We start from the raw sequence: 22,410 nt of genomic DNA on the forward strand, positions 1-22,410 counted from the left end.
CATTATGTTAATCAACATTTTTAACATTTTTATTGGTAAATTATATGTAACACAAAATTGGACATTTTAAGTTCGCAGTTCAGTGTATTAATTACATTCACAATGTTGTACATCCATCACTACTACCTTTCCAAAACTCAAACCCAAACTCTACCCATTAAGGAATACCTCCCCAGTCCCCCCAACTCCCTCAGCCGCTGGTAACCTCCAATTTATGGCCAAATAACATTCCACCGCATGTACACACCACATTTTGTTTATCCATTCATCTGTTGGTAACTTGGGATCAGTTTTCCTCCTTTTTGCTACTGTGAATATGTTGCAATGAACACTGGCATACAAGTATTGTTTGGTTCTTGATTTTCAATTCTTTTAAAATTGTAACAATAGAATTGCTCGGTTACATGGTAAATCTCGGTTTAATTTTTTGAGAAACAACCAAACTGTGTTCCACAATGTCTGCATCATTTTAGACTCCTGCCACCAATGTATAAGGATTTCAATTTCCTTATCGTTGCTGACACTAGTTTTTTTGGTTTTAGTTTTAAATTACAGCCATCCTAGTAAGCGAGTAGTATCTCATTGTGAGTTTGATTTGTATTTCCCTAATGACTAATGATGTTAAGCATTTTTCATGCACTTACTGGCCACTTGTATGAAATGTCTATTCAAGTGCTGTGCCTATTTTTTAAACTGAGTTGTCTTGGGGTACGCGGGTGGCTCAGTCGGTTAAGTGTCCGACTTCAGCTCAGGTCATGATCTCGCAGCTCGTGAGTTCAAGCCCTGTGTCGGGCTCTGTGCGGACAGCTCAGAGCCTGGAGCTTGCTTCGGATTGTGTTTCCTTCTCTCTCTGCCCCTAACCCACTTGCATTCTATCTCTGTCTCTCTCAAAAATAAATAAACATTTAAAAAGAAATTTTTTTAACTGAGTTGTCTTTTTGTGTTACTGTTGTCCATGTTTTTGGTGTCAAATATAAGAATTCATTGTCAAACCCAAGGTCATAACAATTTACTCCTATGTTTTTTAAGAGTTTTATGGTTTTAGCTCTTATATTTAGGTCATGGACTCATTTTAATTCTTGCATATAATGTGAGGTAGGGGTCCAACCTCATTCTGTTGCATGTGGAAGTCCAGTTGTCCCAGCACCATTTATTGAAGAGACAGACTTCTTTCTCCACTGAATGGAATCTGCACCCTTGTCTGAAATCAACTGTCCACATATACTGGTGTGAATTTATTTCTGGAATCTCAAGTCGATCCCATTAGTCTATATATTAATCTTTATGCCAGTACCACTCTATTTTGATACCTATAGCTTTGTGTTAAGTTTTGAAATCAGAAAGTATAAGTGCTACAGGGTGCATGGGTGGCTCAGTTGGTTAAGTGGCTGACTTCGGCTCAGGTCATGATCTCATAGTTCATGGGTTCGCACCCTGCATCAGACTCCGTGCTGATAGCTCAGAGCCTGGAGCCTGCTTCGGATTCTGTATCTCCCTCTCTTTCTGCCCCTCCCCCACTCCTGCTCTGTCTCTCTCTCAAAATTAAATAAACATTAAAAAAAAAGTAGAAGTGTTCCATCTCCGCCCTTCTTTTTCAAGATTGTTTTGGCCATTCAGGGCCCCCTGTGATTCCAAGATTCTGGATATGGACTTTTCCATTTCTGCAAAAAGGCTGCTGAAATTTGATAGGGATTGCACTGAATCCAAAACTTGCTTTGACTAGTACTGACATTTAACAATATTAAGTCTTCCAACCCATGAACGTGCAATGTCCTTCCATTTATTTAGTTCTAAATATTTTGTGATTTTCATTGTACAAGTCTTTTACCCTTTTAATTGAATTTACTCCCATTTTATTCTTTTAATTTTTTTAATGTTTATTTATTTTTGAGAGAGAGAGAGAGAGAGAGTGAGGATGAGTGGGGAAGGTGCAGAGAGAGACAGAGACACAGAATCTGAAGCAGGCTCCAGGCTCTGAGTTGTTGGCACAGAGCCCGACGCAGGGCTTGAACTTGGGAACAGCAAGATCGTGACCCGAGCTGAAGTTGGACACTTAACCAACAGAGTGACCCAGGCGCCCCCCCCCCACCTCTTTTATTCTTTTAGATGTTGTTTTAAGTGCAACTGCTTTCTTAATTTCCTTTTCAGATTGTTCATTGCTGGTTGTTAATAAGCACTTTAAAGGCATTGGCTCATTTAGACTTCTCTTAACAGCACTATGAGGTAGGCACTATTCACATCTTCATTTTAAAGAGAGAATTTTAAGAGGTTAAAAGTCTTGCCCAAAGTCACAGAAAGAAATGCAACTTGACTCTTAAAACCAATATACAGGGTTTTCTAAGGGTCCAGATAAACATAAAATGATACTGTAAAAAAAAAAAAGTAAACTACAAAGTATACAATAGTTTATTCAGCCATTTCATGTTCATGACATGACTTAATTCTCACAATGAGAGAAGTAGGTATCTTGGTAGGCAACCATTAACCCCATTTTCCTTGTGAAGAAAAAGCAGTGAACTTGCCTACCGGTGTTCAGCAAGAATTAACATTTACCTAGGAACCTTTTGGTACTGATCCAATTCTGCTACCCTCCCTTCACCTGACTGCTGGTCAATCAGTAAGGTGGCAAGTTCATATGGCTGACAGCCCTTGCTTCTTATCCTTGCCTATGATGAGTTCTTGAAGCACACTTAATTATAACGCCCAAACGACTGATCAAAATCTTAAGGATCCTAATAAAATAGGTCAATGGGCTATCTTAATACAACACAACTAGCAGTCAATTATGATTTAAAATAATTCTGCACAAAATAACTTCCAAAGATGCTATGTGACTAAAGAAGAGTGACGACCAAACAAAATTACCAGCGGTAATCAGTCACAAATGCAATCACTGCTTTAACAACACCAGATAACAGGGGTCAGCAAACTTTTTCTGAAAAGAATCCAAGAGTAAGTATTTTAGGATTTGTAGGCCAAGAAGAAAATTAAGGCTAATATGTAGATACTTACATAACAAGAAAAAAAAAACAAATTTTAACTAATGTTTTATCAATGAAATTTGAAATATAACTGAGTATCATTTCTTTGTAATAAAGATCTACTAACGAAAGGAATGGAGCCCTTTTAAGGAGGAGAGAGAACATTTCACGTTAATTGGGGTTCACAGTGTTCCCTATCAATACAGTGCTAATGCTGATCTGTAATGAGACTGTACATATTTCATCTTTAAAAAATATCTTTTCACATAGATGGGTTATATGGGTAGCACTTGAAATACTGGAGAGTTCTACCAGCATCACTGTGATGGGCAGTGCACCACGTAGCAGTGTAAGGCAAGAGAACACCACATACAAACTCTGCTACAGCCACTCAAGTCTGCTGTTGTAGCACAGAAACAGCCCTTGCTTATTCTCTTATCATGAACAAATGGATGTGGCTGTGTTCCAGTAAAATTTTATTTATGGACATTGAAATTTGAGTTTCATATAATTTTCACATGTCACAAAATATTACTGTCCTTTTTATTTTTCCTACAAACATTTAAACACAAGAAAACCATTTTTTTTTAGCTCATGGGCTGTACAAAAATAGGCAACAGGCCAAATTTGGTCCATGGACCATAATTTGCTAATACCTGCCATATGACAGAGAAACTAACCTTTCAAGTTTCCTACTTTCTGAAAGTCAAATAGATTCCATCAATGAACTTGGTATCTTATATTTTAAGAAGAATCCCACTAAAATTTATTAACAGCCAGTTTTTAAAAATGAAAACACCAGCTATTAATTCAAAGATAAATCCCATCTTATAATAGCTTTCTAAAACAAGACAATACTAGGCTTTAAAAATATTTAATGAATTAAACGATAACCTTATGTGGAGACCTGACTGTGAACAGGAACACGTGCATAACCTCTTAACCTTCAATGTAACTCTTCATCGGGCACTTATCAATTACACCAGCCACATTATGACATTTCTGTTCAAACAATATTTCTTTTAATAATTCTAAACTTGAGTTAATACACAAAATATACTATTATACCAAATCTAAAACTACACATTACCTTTTCCAATGCAGAGAAGTTATCACTCTCTGTTAGCAAAAGCACTGTTGCTCTGTTAGCAAGTTAGCAAAAGTCACATATTTATGATACTAAATTATATCCCTAATCAATGCAATTAATTTTACACTATTCAAATTGGAACACGTTTCATCACTCAAGTGGATCCAAAGAGTTCAACTAACCCTCTCTTCTGATAACCAAATCTCACCTCTAATGAAAAGTCAAGGAAAAAAAATTAGTAATGAAATCTTTCCAGACCTCCCGTAAGAACTTCTCCCCTGACCCACTTGACCAACCCCCTTTCCCTATTGGTAGAATGTGAATTCTGAAAGGCACGGTACATGTCATTCATTAGCCTGGCATCTCCCACAGTATTCTTCAAAGATCTTTGCCTATGGGTCATGCTCAACAAATAAGTGTGGAAGTGCCATGACCTGATGGAATTACCATTCACAGAAAGGAAAACAAAGAGGTTAATCACCCTACTTACGGTTCAGGTTCCACTGTGACAAGAGGCATATCTCTTCTCAGTAAAAATCGGTTCTCTGGAACTGGGGGAATCTCTTCTGGTCGGACCACAGGCTTTTCCCTTTTAGCATTTGAATCAACTGACCTTTTTTCATTGGTATCACTCCTCTCAGAGTAACTTAGAGAGAACAAATCAAGTCACCAATTAAAATATGCAATGTCTGCATTTCACAAGAATATTAAATAATGATATATAACAATTAATAATAAAACAATAGCGGGGTGCCGGGGTGGCTCAGCTGGTTAAGCATCTGACTCTTGATTTTGGCTCAGGTCATGATCTCACGGTTTGTGAGACTGAGCCCCACGTTGGGCTGTGCTGACAGCAAGGAACCTGCTTGAGATTCTCTCTCCCTTCCTCTATTTGCCCCTCCCCTGTTCACGCATGCACGTGCACTATTTCTCTCTCTCTCAAAATAAATAATAAACTTTAAAAAAATTTTTTTAATTATGAAACAGCAAAACTATTAATATCTCACAAATCTCAAAAGGTGTGTACAATTTTCACAAAGAACATATAAAACATTAACACAGTGAAAAAGCCACAGTACTAAAATTATGGTATGAAACTGTCAAATGATCCTTTGTTCTTTTAAGAGTTTCAGGGATTTTTTTCACCTGCAAACACATAAATCTTTAATATGAAATGTCTGTGCTACCCTTAGATTTGTCAGATTTCAAATTAAAGTTAAAAAAAATGCTATCCTTTTTCAACAATAGGTAATAAAATGAAGTTTACAGAATTGCATATACTTTCCCCATTCCAGAGTGTCTTTGTGTTAGGTTAAGATTACCCTGGCATTTCACACTTACCCTTTTGGGCTCATTATATGTTTATTCCTTGGCTCTTCGGAACTGCTTGCTTCCTTTCGTCTCTTTTTAGAATGCTTAACTTTTGGCCTCCTCTTATGTTTCCTCCTTCTGCTTCTCTCATGTTCAATTTCACTTTCTGAAGAAGATTCTGAAGAGGAAGAGGAATTGGAAGAGGAACCCGAGTCTTCTGAATGAGTTGGTTTCTTCCTTTTTTTCTCAAAAACTTTTAAGAAATATTAACAAAAATATTAGTACTAGATCTTAGTGTCTACCTTTCAGAGTAAAAAATAGTATCATAAAACATGCTTTATAAACAGCAAACTAAAGACAAAATTTAAGTAAACATTTTTTCATGCTGATAACACAATTTGCTGGTGAGATGGTAAGGTAACAAAGCCCTTGCCCTTATGAAGTCTATATTCTAGTTGGATCAGATAAGAAAAGAAGTAAGTAACTGCATACTATGACAAATGAGAAGTGCTCGAACAGAAATACAAAAAAAGCAGGGCAAAGGGAATAGGGAGAGATGGGCAGTAACTGAAGATAACATTCAAACAGAGACTTGAAGGAAGTGACGTAAGGGGTCATGTAGGTATCTGGATGGAGAGTGTTCCAGAAAGAACGGACACCAGCACAAAATCCCTGTGCTTGGCATGTCTGGGTAAAGGTCAACATGGCTGGGAGGGCAATGAATGAGGGTGAAGAGGTGAGAGACACAGGAGAGAACAGACTGCCTTACAGACCAAGTAAAGACTTTAGTTTGGCTAAGAAGGGAGCCCTTGGAGAAGATCACTCTGGTTGCTATTAACAGACTACAGAGTCAAGAGTACAAGCAAAGAGACCAGTTAGGAATTTACTGCTGCTAAGACGAGATTATAAGAAGGGCAGAGGCAAAGTGAATAGTTATGAGGCTACTGCAATAATCCAAGTCAGAGACAGCAGTGGTTTGGACAAGGCTGGTAACATGGGAAGTAAAAAGAAGTAAGATTTGATAAGATTTGTTGATGGCTTGGATAGAAGGTATGATACAGAGGCATGGGTTACTGCTGCATGTACTACTTGAATGGTTTTTCCACTACTAAAGTTCAGGAGGTATCTTTCAACTATAATCTTCACCGTGTTTTACCAGTATCCTAGCTCCCCTCCACTCCCCCCAAAACCCTTACCATCTTTTGATGATTTTGTGGCAAGCACCCCACAGTCAATTACTCGCACATCTGCATAAGGTCTGCTTGCAGCATCGGTTTTCAGATTTTCAATCTGTTCAATTACTTCAAAACCAGAAATAACCAATCCAAAGACGACATGCACCCTGTCACAATACAAATTCAAGAAAGAATTGGTTTGATGACAATTAAGCCACAATCAGTAATCAAGACAACTGTTATAAATGACATGTCTACAGAACTAAATATAAAAGCAAAGTGTTTGATGAATGAAGCAACTAGAAGGGAATTAGAACTTGACATCTGCTTCATAAAAAGGAAAAAATAAAAACACGACTCAAACCGGGCCTTAGTTTTCTGCTTAAAACAATATTTCTTAACTATTTTACGGTGGAGAATCTGAGAACAGATTGCACTCGATACTCAGAAACCGTTGTTACAGGGTCCCTAGAGATAGCAAGGCTGAGAAGTCTATCCATTGCCCAGATTCAGTGACATGACAATATGAGTTCTCAAGACGGACTAACCTCTGATCCTTAAGGAGGGGCTTGGCTGTGAGAGATTAGATCAGGAATCAAGAGCACCCCCCCAGAGGTTCATCCATGGTCCAATTTGTAGTAGACTGGCCACCCCACCAACTCCCCAAGGTAATAAAATGTAACTCTTACCCATCCAAGTGTGGAGCAGGTTTGGTAGTACTATGTAAACATCAACACAAAGATGGCAAAAACCAGGTGTTCGGGTGAACAGAGCAGAAGGGCATGTAGAGAACAAAGAGGTAAAGATAAAAAGATGGGAAAAAGTTAAACATGATACACATCTCAACTTAAAAACCTTACAAACAGCCATAGTAGCCATTTTACTGGTTAAAAAAACCCTCAAGATTATAATTACAAAGTTGTATCTATTTCTCCAATATGAAGACTATACCTATACATAACATATGAAACAGGTTTGAAATGTACAGCATAAATATACAATAAAATTAAAGATACTCTCGAATCCAAAATAACAACAAAAGCAAAAATCAACTCAAAATTCATCAAGATAATTAAAGAGAATAAAAAGCACTATCATCTGCCCTAAGGAAAAAAAAGTGTGATCAACACTTGCTTGCCCCCCTCCCCCCCACCTCCCCCTTAAATGAGTTCTTCTATTTGTTACTTTTCATACTAAGTCAGTCTGCATCTTTTAGGAAGGCAGATGGAGGTAGGCCTCGGGAGTCCTGTTTTCAAAACTTCCTGCCTCTCCCATCTAAGGTGAAGTTCTGCCACTCACACAGCAACTCTGAAAATGCGACAGGGAGCAAACCTCCAATTTGTCAAACTTCTGACAGCCAGCAAGTAATGATGGATAACGTTATAGACACCTTAAATTTCCATGGCCCAGAAAATGCCCAACCAGCTTCTTCTACAGTCACAAACTGGCAGATAGTCACTCTTAGGAAGCCTATGGGGTATTATCTGGTTAAGAGATTTTGAACCCAAACTGGTTTTCCCATAGCATTTTCACAAATTTTCACACTATGTGAACTGCAGTGAAAAAATTCAAAAGCCACAAAAACCTTAGTTTATAATAATGAGAAATAGAAGAATTTGAGAAAGGACACTGGATATGAGGCTATGTTAAAGAAGTTAACTGTACTAGAAGCTCCCATATCAATTTTTATATTCATTTTAAGGCAATTCTAAGACATGTAAGTCAACAAAACACAATTTGTAACCTTCACAGCAATGTTAAAAATCATTGCAAGGAATGATAGCATTTATACTTACATTAAGAATATTCAGTTCTGAAACAGTACTATGGAATTTTTTTAAGTTGTCAATTTAGGAAGTTCCAGAATTTTAAAAGCAATCTTGAATTTTAAAACCACAAAGTCTCAAATTCTCCTTAGAAGACTGAGAAGTGGTAATTCAAGCCAATATAATAGTAAAAATGAGTAAAAACAGAAGAAAGAAAAAGAGAAAATCTAGCAAGCTGGTGAGGAACTAATGATTAAATAATTAAACCAGAATCCAGAAACTACTCTGGATAATAATGTGCTTCCCACAAATATAAAACTTTAGTAAAGCACACTAATGACAGGAAGAAATTAGTACATATGCTGGACAGTGATTCTATTGTATGAAAGATGTAAGAGGTAAAATTTTTAAAGGTAAAAAATGTTCTTATAGTGTAAGGGATCAAATTCAAATATGTAGCAGTGAAAACAAGGAGTGGTGTATTAATTAGGTATATTCCTCCTCCTTCCTTGATCCTTTCTCTCACAACTCTCAAATCTTTTGGTGCTAGGGAAAAGCCTACAGATTTTCCTAAAACACACAAAACCGAATTCAATTTGCTACGCTGGCTAATAGGGGTCCTGTAAAAACCACATGATGGCAAAACTTTCGAGCAAATGGTGAGATGAAAACAATTCAGCTAGTTGCAGTGATGTAGCAACAGACTACTTGAGACTGGATCTGAAGAGGGAATGGCTACCTTGGTGACAGATTCGACTTTTGCCTTGAATTCACATGAAAACTAAAAAAGTCGGTCTTTTATCCTAACGGGGAGGAAAACAAATGAAGACAAGAACAAATTATCTGAAGGACAAACTTCAGCTGGCCTGCTGTGCCTAAGCTGGTGTGAGTGATTAAGTCCATCACTGGCATCTGCAGTTCAGGATGCAGAAATACAAATTTATACTTTAACTGGGGTAGGCTACATATTAACAACACTAACAGTATCTGAACAAAGAAGCCCTTTGGGGTTCTCAGCCTACATTTCAGGAGTAGAAATAACACTGTGAAGCAGGCATACAGGCACTGGGCTGACAACAGACATGGAAAAACAGAGGGCACTGCCAAACGGGCAGGGAGAAAGGATATGCTCCGTCCATGCTACTCAATCCTACTCAACCGGGCAGAGATCTCATCCCACCACCTCTTAATCGTACTGATCTTTCAAAACTATACGGTTGTTAAGACCCATGCAGTGGGGACGGGACATATGCTCAGTAAGCTCAGACCTTAAAGGCCAGAGATTATCATCAACATGTAAGTTTACACACGCTTATGAAAACATACCTAAAAGAGAAAGAACCACAAAGAACATTTCAAATTATAAAAGCTTTCAATATTTTCACATTTCCATTTTCTCCTGTCACTCGACACTCATTTTTCCAGTTTTATCTACCCCGTGAATATACTTTAAAAATATAAGCATAAGGATTCATTTAAACTTTGTAAATCCTAGAAATCAAAAAGTGTCACTGTTACTCCAAAAAACAATCTACAGTTTTATACCATTATCAAAGAATCTTTTGGCCTTACACAGAAATTAATAGTTCTGTACTGCAATGAAATCTAAACCATTTTATACAATATACCCTCTTCCCCACCCTCCCCCAGAAGAGGTGTGGAAAATGGTGGAAACAAGCCACTGAAATTAAAATACACTTCCCAGGATTAACCATGAACAATAAAACACACTTGTTTTACATGTATTGCTGCCATAAATCAAGCAGAAAGTTTTTCTTAAAATGGTTCAATGCACATAACAATAGGATTAAAGAGATAAAGGCAAAGAAAGAAAAAGAGAGCCTTAGAGGATTGAGACATTACCTTTGGAGCGCACGGTGTAACACTCTTTCTGTAAATTTTACACAAAAATGGCAAGAAATAAATTGTAATACACTTTTAAGACAAGACTGATTCTATGTTTTAATATCAATATAACTTTGAAATTAAGTATTTTCAAGTTTTATGCAAAGCACAAGAGCTTTTTTAAAATGGAGGGCTCTAAATTTTCTTTCACATAGGATATGTACGTAGAGATGAACTATGCTTAAGAAAAACACTGTGGTTAAAATGGGAATCTGCTCAGAGCCTTAATATTGTAACACTAGAGTGTGAATAACAAAGCATTCTATTTCGCTTTGCAAATCCTACAAACTTGCTAAGTCGACCAACATCTTTCGCAAAAAGAGAATAATGTATCCTGAGTATACAAATCTAAAAATCTGAATGTCCAGGAGCAGTTAGTTACTACCAGTGGAAAGCAAAACGTCAATGAAAAGAATTAAGAGAATTCAGCACAAAATTTCAGGGAACTTTTTTCTTTTTCAGTAATTCTCTTCAAGTAGTTGAAGAACCTTTCATGTTTCTACATTTGAAATCTTTTTCATCACACTTCACAACAGACCACTATCGGGAGTAAATGAGCAAAGTTTGGACTGTAGTTTCTGTTCGCTGCCTTTACACACACTTTTGAAGTTAAGTCCCCACAACTAACAATAATAAAATAATAAAGCAGCATAATTAGAATTTTAAGGATCTTCTCAAAGGATAAAAAGGCAAGGGAGATAAAAGTATAAGAGTATGATGTCAAATTTTGGCCATGATACTTGCTTTCCCTGCCTAATCTGACTTTCCCCATTGTAAAAAAAAAAATTTTTCAAAAAGTACGCAGTCTGACGAACTCTGACTCTATTAAACTTTAAACATTATCTACTATTATCAGACCAAAACCCACATTATACACAGTGGACAAAATTCTTTATTAAGGTTTTGGACATATTAAGCCTTAAAATCTTTAAAAATAAGCTTTAGTTTCTTATAAAGGCATTGACACATGAATCGCTGTTAAAAAAGAATATGTTTCAAATAATGTGGTGTTTTCAATGGATGTTTTAAAAAGAAAAAGCGACTCCAGGTGTAAAGTAGTATGGAAGTAAAAATAACCTATTTCTGTCTAGCGTAGCCTCTCACATGCAATTTTCCCCTTCAACTTGCGAAACTACCACACAATCATGGAAGAGGCACCAAATTATACAGAGTGACAAGGGCCACAGAAACTAACCAAGCCGTGTTGCAGAGCTCCTCCTGTGTGTTCCAAAAGTCACCGAACAGCTTTCAAAAGTTCAGCACTCAGGTTCACATAATACACACCAAACACTACCAGACACAAAATCCCTTCCAGGCGGCTGACACATATGTCACATAAACACTAAGTAATAGTAAGACTGGATGTTACAGATGACACTTCATATTCAGAGAACTTGGGTTTAAGGTCAAGTTTCATCAACATCTTTGTTGATGAAAAATCTTACAATTTACACATGAAGATATTACCCCCCAAAAGGCAGGAAAACCAGAACCGCCCGGATTATTAACACTTACTAGCGTTTCTTCTCAAATTCATGAATGTGTGGAGGCAAAAAGCATTTCTGCACAAATTCTGTTTTGCTACCCAAAATCTCCACAGTTTTATAAACCCCTGAACAACAAACCACCCTGAGTACCCCTTGCTCTGCTCTGAAGTGACGAGCACTTCTCTCCTACGGAGGTGAGCAGCCACCTACAAGTCTGGTTAGAACACACCCTGGAACTTCTCTATGTTGTCCTCCTATAGTCCTCTTTATGCCTGTTAAAATATAAGGCTTTTTGTTTCAAGCTTGACTCGCCTACATTATCTTTTCTTCACTTTTTATAATTACCATGACCAATGATAGTGGCCAGTGACAAACACTGTTCTCCAGAGCTCTGTAGGTCTTCCTACTCCACGGCTGTACATAAGGTCCCACACACTAAGCAAAGGGAGACCAGTGTAACCACCACGCCATCGTTCTATCCATAGCTGATGAAGACTGCTGCCTAATTTAGACAAATGAGCCCAAAGTTTCTTTGCAGCACCTTTCAGACTGATGAAAATTAGGCAATTAGCAAACTATCTCCTTGAGGGGCAAGACAATGTTTGCACAGAAATCATTCCACATATTCAAAAACTTAGGATCAACCTACAAACACTTTCTTCCTTTTATGCCCACATTTTCATGCCAAAATGTTTACTTTACCTATGAGAATGGGTAGGTATCTTATAAACCGAAAAGGAAAGATAGAACTCAAGGTGAATAGCAAATAAAACTAGAACCAAGGCCTCCTGATAGCTAGATTAGTGGCTCTAACCCAGAAAAATAGTTATTTAATACAAAGCTATAAACCACCCTAATTAATCTTTTTAATGACTACTTCATACAATACCTTCTTTATCTCTTCAATGAATATATACAAAAACAATGAAAATAAGAGCAGAATTAACAGACTGTTACTAACAGCCAAAGGAAAAGAAAAATGTTTCCCTGTGTGTCATTTCATCTTAGCATTATACATACAAGGAAAATGTTGGTCTAGAGGATTACATCCTTTTCTCCTCTAAGACTTTATAATTCTATAGCTTTTATTATGGTTTCTTTCTAGTGTTTGGCTCCAACAAATAAATAATAAAGGACAAAGTGACTAAATACTGAGTTAACTGGGTTACCACTTTGGTCCCAGGTCTTTGAATTTCTTCAAAAATACTTCAACATGAACAGACCGTTATTTCCTTAGTGATTCATGGGGACAGTGCTATATATCATCTCTTCCATGTTTCTTGAGCAGTATTATTCCAAAAAGAATCAGTTTTATTCTATTTAAACCCTCCAAAGCAAAATCTTTGTGACTAAAACAGTAACAGACATAGGCAGTAACTGCAAAAATCACAAATAGTTTTAAAGAAGAAAATGCGAATTTTATCAGATATATAACTGTTCCATCGAAAGGAAGCAATATATGCACAATCATGTTTAACAAAAATGATGTATGCCTTAAGAAGGGGAAGTTTTAAATGCGTAAATAATAAAGACAATAGTTACTGCACAAAGCACAAGAATCTTTGAGGAACATTTTGCAAATACTCACACTAACAGCACCAAATTTACTCCTTAGGAATTACAAAGTAGATTTAAAATATGAGCTACAAATGCAATTTTGCAAGGATGCATTACAAGTTCTTAGTAAGCTTATGAGACTGGAACCATATAGGGAGTCGTTGGCATTTTACCACCATTGTCACACCACCCTTTCTTGTTCAGAATGCAGAAGAGCTGCTCAAGGTGCCAAAGGGCAGAACTGTGGTGAGAGGGAGGGGTGTAGCTGCCGCCCTTGGGGAGCTGGCAGCTAGCCCTGCTACCACCAACCCTCGCAGCCCCACCTCTTAGAGTGATTGTCTGCGACGGTTTACACAACTTGAAGATAGTAAGTTCTTTTTTTTTTTTTTTTTTTTTTTTTTTTACTACTTCCAACTCCAAAAGGATTTGGACTTGCAAGACAGATTTTCAAACATTTCTCTTTTATGGACCATTATCTCCATCTTCCCTTTCTATAAAAGCAAGGAAGTGCTTTGTATAGAAAGGTGAATGTTAGTTTTATTTTATCCTTCAACACATGGGGAACTGGCAGTTTTAGCCAGCATAAAAAAAGCACATGCCACAAAAATTTCTTTAAAAAAAAAGATAAGGATCTTTTTTTTGTATGTGCAAAAACACTAAATTTGCTTCCAAGATTGCTTTTAACTGCAAATTCATTTCCATGAGTAAATTTCAAACTAAAAATAGAAAATTTTCTTTCAACACAAATTCACTGTGATTTTACTGCCATCTACAGTTAATTATGAAAAGAAGCTTAAAAATTTTAATCCTAATTCATGGATGTCAAAATTTTCATTTGGCATTCTTTGTCAAAAATAGCAGTCCAATGTAAAATTAAACTAGGTAGAAACAGCAATGGCCTTAATTTTGTTTGACACTAAGCATTCCTAGAAATGACTTAAGGATGTACTGAAGTACATAGAAACAAAATACTCTATATTTTTTTGAAGGGAGAACCTCAGACACTGGATTGTAATTAATGTATGCACCAGTTTTTACATTCTAACTGGTATGTGGCAATGGGAAGAAGCTGGTGCTGCCTGATAAATTTGCATGTACTGATATAAAAAAGGAAATCTAAAAGAAACTTTAGAGCCCTCAGATGGTAGCTTCTTGACCAATGAATCATTAGTTTATCATGTTCACAGTTCAGATAAGCTTAAAAATGGAAAATGGGAAACCTCAATCAAAGAGTAAACAGTTTTATATTAAATTACTATAAAAGAAGGTTTTCAAAATATTTTCAACTGATTTTTTTTTTTTTTTTTTTTTGGGCCCTTAAGAAGGTTAAGGATAGAAACATGCTCTAGTAGAGAAGTCTTAATAACTACTGCTCTATGGGATCAAAACATGATCTAGGAACAAATGGTTTTGGTCCTCCTTTCCTGCACAGCTCCAAGCACTGTCATCTTCCATCAGCTTTCCATTTTTAGGACATTCTTAGAAATAGAATGCCCCTTATCTGAACTTTTATCAGATCATGTTGGAAATCTATTTTGCAGACAACTTTAAAATGTGAGATTTATTTTACATGAATAATTTACTCCTTTAAAGACAGGGAAGCGCCATTCACACTCATCCATTCAGAAAGATGACAAAAACTTTCTCTGGTAAACTGTGAATAAAATATTTCTCCAACATAGGTAGCACAACTCTAGAGATTTACTTCCAATCAAAAGCATTGAACTTCATGCTAGTCAATTATCTTTCTTATTTTATATCCTGGGATTATAATCAAAATAGGTTTTAGAGTAGCTTTAGATTAGAATATATAACTACAAGTATGCCAAAGGGCTTTCAGATGAGAAGTAAGTAAGGTTTTGGTTGTGCATGCACATACATGAAAAGTTGTTTATTTTTTTAAAAAGCAAATTCGGCATTCGGAAGTTTCCTGAGTGATAATCTCATAAATTTTGGTCGAAATGACAGCAATATTGGGTTAATTCAATTATGTATAGAGATCTCAGAAGATTTAAGATTTCTACAATGCTGATGCAACAGCAAATCACTCGTCTCTATACAATATCAGAAAATAATGGCACCTCTCTCCAATGAACTCAAAGAGCATCATTAAGAGAAAAAGCCACCATACAATGGTTTACTCAAAGCAACTACTTTCCAGGCCAAGAGGACATCTACTCCTAGGCCATGAACAACTTTTAAATGTTGACCAATAGTTTATGTTCCAATCTAGTTTTAGCAAACTGAGCCCCCAAATTTGCTAAGTAGAAGCCAATTTCTTTTCTTAAGATGACAACATATTTTGAAAATAATGTACATCTTCAAGTTACATCTTGTAAGTACCGTTCTTCAAATGCAGGATATATGCTGAAAGCTGAGGTGGCTGTTAGAGCTTACCAGTTTCTGTAACATTAGAAATTAATAATAAAGCCCAAGTTGACAGAATTCTAGCATTAAACTTGGTTTAACTATACCATCTTTCTCATGAACAGCGCTTCTCTGTTTAAGAAAAGCTCATCTCTGAATTATGCCTACTCACATGAAAAACTGGGAACCATTGGTATGTTTCCCTCGATTTGCCATTGACAAAAGGAACGCTCTGTCATGTTTGAGAATAAAGTTTTCATCTGTTTGAAGAAAACACAAATTCGTCAGTCTCCAATTATAAGCCACTTTTAAAGTGTAATGTTCACAGTAATAAATAGAAAGCAAAGGATGAAATTCCTCTTCTGGTCAGTACAGATACTTGTCTGAATATTTAGAAAAAAATTTTTACAACTAATCAAAAAACAAAAGCATAAAAAGATCAAAGATACTACTTAAAGCCTTGAGGAAAAGAACATATATTTAATACTTTATACAAACAGCCTTAGAACAGTCACTTTTAGTAGTAACATAGTTTGGCTACATGATATGTGAACTATGACTTTCAGGGAAAACTAGTAAAGAAATTTTAGAAAAATCTCTACAGTAAAGCTCATTTCCTTCAAATTTCCAATTATCCTACTTAATGCACTAAACATGGGAGTTTAATAATCTTATGAACTTAGTTTCTATATGGTAAATTTATTACTCAACTGTACTAAAGCTAGACTACGAGAGCAAAAAACAAAAAATTACAGAACTTAAGTTGTAAGAATATGCCTAAATTAAATCAAGTATATAGATTCCTAACAACAGGATAAAAAATTACCTAAGGAAGAAAATCCTATAAAAACAAAAACTTAAAGGGCGAAACATAGTTTTAAGATACATAAGTATCTGCCGCAGGGAACAACCACATTCAAGCGGCCTACAACATCAGTCTCAAATTGCTACAAGCTGATAGAACCAGCTAATGAGCTGCTTCCTACTGGTTCAAAGGAAAAACTGCCATAAAGATCACTCAGAGAGGATTTTAATTCCAGCAGAAATATCTTGAAAACGAATTTAAATTTCCGTTTAACATTCATACAAACAAACCTTTCTTTAGAACAAACAGAAACATAGAAAACTTTAAAAAATGATTACCTTGGGAACAGGCTTCTGAAAAAGAGTGGTAATCCATTTTCCCCCAAAAGAAATATAAAAGACTATTATAACGCTGAAGCTATCATGGCATTAAAATCTAATCAGATTGGATCCCATTATCAATCTCTGCAACTGACTTTTCTAAGGCTTTTTGGGGCAAATGCAATAGTTAGACTTATGCAAATACTACTACTGTAGGAATAAAATACAATCATATAATTCTAGTACACAAAAGAAAACATACAAACCTTTGAGAAAGTAGGAAATACCAACTTTTATTCAAAGAAATTGTTTGGTTTAGGGGGAAAAAAGCACAACTAGATTTTTTTCCCTGATGTAGAACTAAGAGCCCATTGTGAAAAGAAAAAAAGATACAGATGCACGTATGAAATAGTATACAGAATTTTCCAAGTCTTCAAGCAATATAAGAAATCCAGCCACAACCTGACCCAGGCTGTCCATACACTTATTAGGAAGGGTGCAAGGGAACAGAATTGGAGTTTGTGTTACTGAGCTTCGTTCTCTTACCTTTTCATTTTGCAAAAGACCACATTCTCTATAAACAAAAGAATATGTTGACAGTTTTAGGCAGGAAGATAGGAGTTTTCATGTATATAGTTGCCTAACCTCCATGCTGAAAGTCATGTTTAACCATAAAGTTAGCCTTAATTAATCTTGTCAATTAAAAGTTACATATTACAATATAATTTATCCCCAAGTTCATGCAAATAAAGTCTTTTCATGCAGCATTAGTTTCATGCAAAAAGTGAACTATAAGTAAACCTCTCCTCATTAAAAGTACATGATCAAATTTGCTTTAACATCAGAACTGAAACAAAAGACCATAAAATATTAAGCCTTACCTTTAAAATATCCACCATAAATTGATTCTCCACCTTTTCCATTACCTGCAAATAATGACCTATATTAAGTCATAATGACAATTTAAAATATACTAATACATATAAATTACTTCTTATGCTTTCAATTTACTAAAGAAACTAACAACTTGTAATTGCTATAATCAAAATTCTACAAATCCTCAATTAACCTCATCTTTGAATGTAAGTGCAAAAAAGTCCAGTACTGTTATAATAAATAGTATTAAAAATTATCTCCAGGGGCACCTGGGTGGCTCAATCAGTTGAGCATCCAACTTTGGCTCAGGTCATGATCTTGTGGTTCACGAGTTCAAGCCCCGCATCGGGCTCTGGGCTGACAGCTCAGAGCCTAGAGCCTGGAGCATGCTTCAGATTCTGTCTCCCTCTCTCTTCCCTTCCCCTGCTCATTGAGCTCTCTTTCTCTCTCTCTCAAAAGCAAATAAAAATAAAAAAAAAAAAAATAAACTAGCTCCATAACCCATTTATTTCAAAAAGTAATCATACCAACAAAATTCGGGAAGAATAAAAATAATCCACAAGTACTTGGTATTCATTGTAAGAGAATTCACCAAAAATCTGTAATATTATTAAAAGTACATAAAAACAAAATAAAGTGGCTTAGTATTTTGCTTTTCATACATTTTTTGCTCTACAACATTCACTCATCCCACATCTATTCACTGACCACTTAATATTTACATCATACTGTGATACAATATTTACAATTAACAGTATGAGACACATAAGAAACCGATTATTAAAAGCGTAACTTTTAGCTCTACCTTCGCTGAAGTCCCCACCCTGAATCATAAAGTTTTTAACCACACGATGGAATGTGGAACCTTTATAACATAACTTCTTCCCAGTTGTTTTCCCAAGGCCTTTCTCTCCTGGAAAACAAAGAAATGATGTTTAGCTACAAATGTATCTGTCCATGGAAATTAGTCCAAATTAGTCCTTTGTGAAATCCCTCCTGTGTGCTGGCACTGTAAGAGACACAAGACACAGGGTGACGACGGAATACACACATGGGTTCCAAAAGTAAGTATCAAGCAGCATATAACTGTTAAATTGTGTGGCAGTGACTCTATATGCTATAGGAGAAAAGCAGATTAGAAATGCTTATCGCTCCTCCAAGAGAGAGCGGTGAAGGAGTTGGTACGAACACTGTATATGTACATAAGTGTATCCAAGCACACACTTAAAAATCTTAATTTGCTATTTTAAAATAACTTCATAGATGTTTTTCCTATTTTCATTAAAAAATATATATAAACTCAACTATAAATAACAAAGAACAACTGCATTATGTTTTGCCTATCTTCTCAGCCTAAATTTCTTAGAAATCGGGAATGCTAAATTTGTTCAAAATACTGAAATTTAGAATTTTGAACTACAGTGTTTAGAGATGATTTAATTACATGCAGTAGTACTTTCTTTTTCACTTTTGAGACCATTTCTTTGTCCTCTCTTCAAGAAATATTTCCCTGATTTCCTACCAGTGAAAATAGTGTTTTTTAACGTGCTAAACTCATTTTACAGCCCATTACTTTTTAAGGAAAACATCTATTCTGTTAAGCAAGATAAAACTGTAAGTCATGACTTCTCATCAGAAATGATTTAACAATTCATTTACCTGAGCATAGGCAAAGGAAGTTTTTGCATGTTTTTGGACATATGTCTGAGAAGAGCTGAAACATAATGCGACCAACTGAAATAAAACACATTAAAAAAAACAAAGGTAAGCAAGATGATTAAATAGGTCATTTTATTTTATATGGGAGAAAACACAAATAATCAAACTGAATCAACAAACTGAAAAGTCCATTTTTGTAACTTAATTTTTCAAAAGGCTTAACGGGAAAAAATTTAATAGAGCAACACCAACTAACAAGAATTCTACTCTATTTGTTAGCGCTAGAACTCATATGCAGCCCACGTGGCTTCAGCCCGAAAACTGTAGGATTTCAAGTGTTCAAGTGTTGTAAAGGGGCTTCATATAATTAGATCCCTTTTAGTACAGTCTCCTATCTAAACACCATTAGTCTGCTTTAAAATATTCTCAATAATAGTTGTCTAATCTATGCTTGAGCCCCTCTAGTGATGAGAGCACATCATCATAAGACACTCATTCTGGCCCATACTGTTAGAAGAAGGTTCTTCTGCCCTCTGGATCTAGCTTTCTACCTTTATGCAAGAACTACTTAGAACCAACTTCCTGAACTGCCATCTTGGTTATGGTTCCTAAAAAATACCAAAAACACACAAAACAGACAGAAAAAAAAATACAGTACACAGGAAATGAGAAGGAACAAGCTTACAAATTTGATTTAACTATACCACAGGGAAGTGCTTCACAAACTATTTAGTCTCAGGACTTCTTCAAACTCTTAAAAATTATTGAGCTTTTACAATGTGGGTTATATCTATTGCTATTTACTATATTATAAATTAAAACTCTGAAATTCTTAAAAGACAAGAATATAAAGCATACATTCCATCAGCTGTCAGAGTGGTGAGATCATTACGTATTGTATATCTGGAAAATTTGACTTGTGAATGAGAGCACAACAGGCAAATTGTATTACTACCAAAGTAGTTTTGCTTTACAGACCTAAAAGGTTCTCAAATAGAGTAAAAAATATTTTGATTTACAATCACTTTCCTGAGTCCCCTTTCCTTTTTATTCTACACAGTCTTTTCCATTATGAATGAACACTTTTATTTAATCAAAGGGATTTACAGAATAAATCAAAATTAACTGTGGACCAAATGTTAAGTTGTCTTCAGCACAGATGCACACTGATTGGAATCACTCTGTACCACTAAGATTTGAATTTATTCCTGGCCATGTCAGTCAGTTTCTCGGAGGACAAAACAAAGCTACAAACTACCTCGTAACAGACACCCTTAAGGGATAAAAAGTGGGATTAATGGCATTACATAAGACTTTCTTGTGTCAACACTCTGCTTATCGCTTCAGTGGAGCCAAATTTTAAAGCAATTTCAAAACGTTCTAGCTCATCTTTACATCTAAAGGAATGAAGAAAAAGATAGGGAATTAGAATTTTTTTAATGCATGTAATATCAGTAATAATACCACTCTTTGTATTTACATGGAAATATTTTGCTAGTGTAATAAAAATATTTTCAATCTTCATAAATCCCTGGGAAATAGCTGACTAGGTTGGTGACAAGTCAGTTCAAAACCATCTAGCTTTGCGGACTAGAACATAGATTTTTGGAATCCCTGTAAGATAGTTACTTTCCAGGATAAAAGATATAATCAAAACATTCAAAAACTTAGCTTTTTCTTTTAGGACTATAGTAACTTCAACATCAAGTTTCTTTTTTTCAAAACCTTTGATGCTTCCAAATGAAAGCCAGTAAAAGTTTCAAATGTTTCTAGTTCCTCCTTTACAGATGATTAAGAGCTATGAACCCTCGAGTGGTATAATACATATGAAAACAGTTAAATGTGATTACATTTCCAGGTCTAATATTCAGAGAGGGATAGCAAACGACAATGATGTTTCTAAAAAACCACTCACCTCTAAATATCTTACCCTCTAACTTGATGAAGAAAAAAAAATTCTATTCACTTCTCAATCTCATGGGACAGGGTCTAAGTTAGAGCTGAAGTTTTGGTTCCTTTATGGCATTATGTTGTTAAGAGTAAATGAAAGGGGTGCCTGGGTGGCTCAGTCGGTTGAGTGTTCGACTCTTGGTTTTGGCTCAGGTCATGATCTCACAGTTTGTGAGTTCAAGCCCTGCATCAGGCTCCACTCTGATGGTGCAGAGCTTGCTTAGAATTCTCTCTCTCTCTCTCTCTCTCTCTCTCTCTCTCTCTCTCTCCGCCCCTCCCCTGCTCACTATCTCTGTCTCTCTATCAAAATAAATAAATAAATTTAGGGGCACTTGGGTGGCTCAGCTGGTTAAGCATCCAACTTCAGCTCAGGTCATGATCTTGGGGTTCATGAGTTAGAGCCCCATGTCAGGCTCTGTGCTAACAGCTCAGAGCCTAGAGCCTGCTTCATGTTCTGTGTCTCCCTTTCTTTCTGCCCCTCTCCCACTCGTACTCTCTCTCTCTCAGAAATAAACATTAAAAAAATTTTTTTTAAATAAATAAACTTAAAAAAAAAAAGAGTAAAAAAAAATAGAACAAAACCAAATTCTTTTGGGGGTGCCTAGCTGGTTCAGTCAGAGGAGCATATGACTCTTGATCTTGGGGTTGTGAGTTCAAGCTCCACAATGGGTATAGAAATTACTTAAAAATAAATACATAAACTTAAAACCAAACTGTTTTGGCTTCACTACCAGGCTGCCAGGTTAAAAACACTGCCAAACCCAGAAAAATAACTTAAAAATCCACAGAAAGAACAGATTAACCCAATCGGGCATGCAAGACACGAGAAAGGCTATGGACATTCAGTCACACTGGCTGAGACTGCCTTCTTAGTTTAAAATGTCTGCATACGTGGGGCACCTGGGTGGCGTAGCAGTTAAGAATCCGACTCAATTTCTGCTCAGGTCATGATCTCACAGTTCAGGAGTTCGGGCCTCACGGTGAGCTCCATGCTGACAGTGCTGAGCCTGCTTGGGATTCTCTCTCTCCCTCTCTCTCTCTGCCCCTCCCCCAGTCTCTCTTTCTCTCAAAATAAATACATAAACTTACAAAAATAAATAAATAAACACTGGCTACACACAGGAAGGGCCAAGCAAGACACACCTAAGTCATGCTGTAATC

General features: G+C 36.0%; 1 protein-coding gene across 8 annotated transcripts in view; it reads right to left on the bottom strand.

Moving 5' to 3' along the window:
- Nucleotides 1–22,410, bottom strand: part of NKTR (natural killer cell triggering receptor) — a 61,036-nt gene that overhangs the window by 13,773 nt on the left and 24,853 nt on the right. For 4 of the 8 annotated variants that reach the window (XM_049629880.1, XM_049629879.1, XM_049629882.1 and 1 more), the window contains 8 exons: nt 19,300–19,374; nt 18,446–18,553; nt 17,646–17,690; nt 15,812–15,899; nt 7,247–7,276; nt 6,579–6,724; nt 5,413–5,635; nt 4,562–4,717 (listed from right to left, as the gene is read on the bottom strand). In XM_049629880.1, coding sequence (XP_049485837.1) covers nt 4,562–4,717; nt 5,413–5,635; nt 6,579–6,724; nt 7,247–7,276; nt 15,812–15,899; nt 17,646–17,690; nt 18,446–18,553; nt 19,300–19,374 — 871 coding nt within the window. Of the gene's footprint in view, nt 1–4,561; nt 4,718–5,412; nt 5,636–6,578; nt 6,725–7,246; nt 7,277–15,811; nt 15,900–16,782; nt 17,339–17,645; nt 17,705–18,445; nt 19,375–22,410 lie in introns of those variants that run through there. The other 4 variants (XM_049629886.1, XM_049629884.1, XM_049629885.1 and 1 more) reach the window with 4 other exon arrangements.

Source organism: Panthera uncia, chromosome C2 (assembly GCF_023721935.1).
Source record: "Panthera uncia isolate 11264 chromosome C2, Puncia_PCG_1.0, whole genome shotgun sequence".
Taxonomy (NCBI): Eukaryota; Metazoa; Chordata; class Mammalia; order Carnivora; family Felidae; genus Panthera; species Panthera uncia.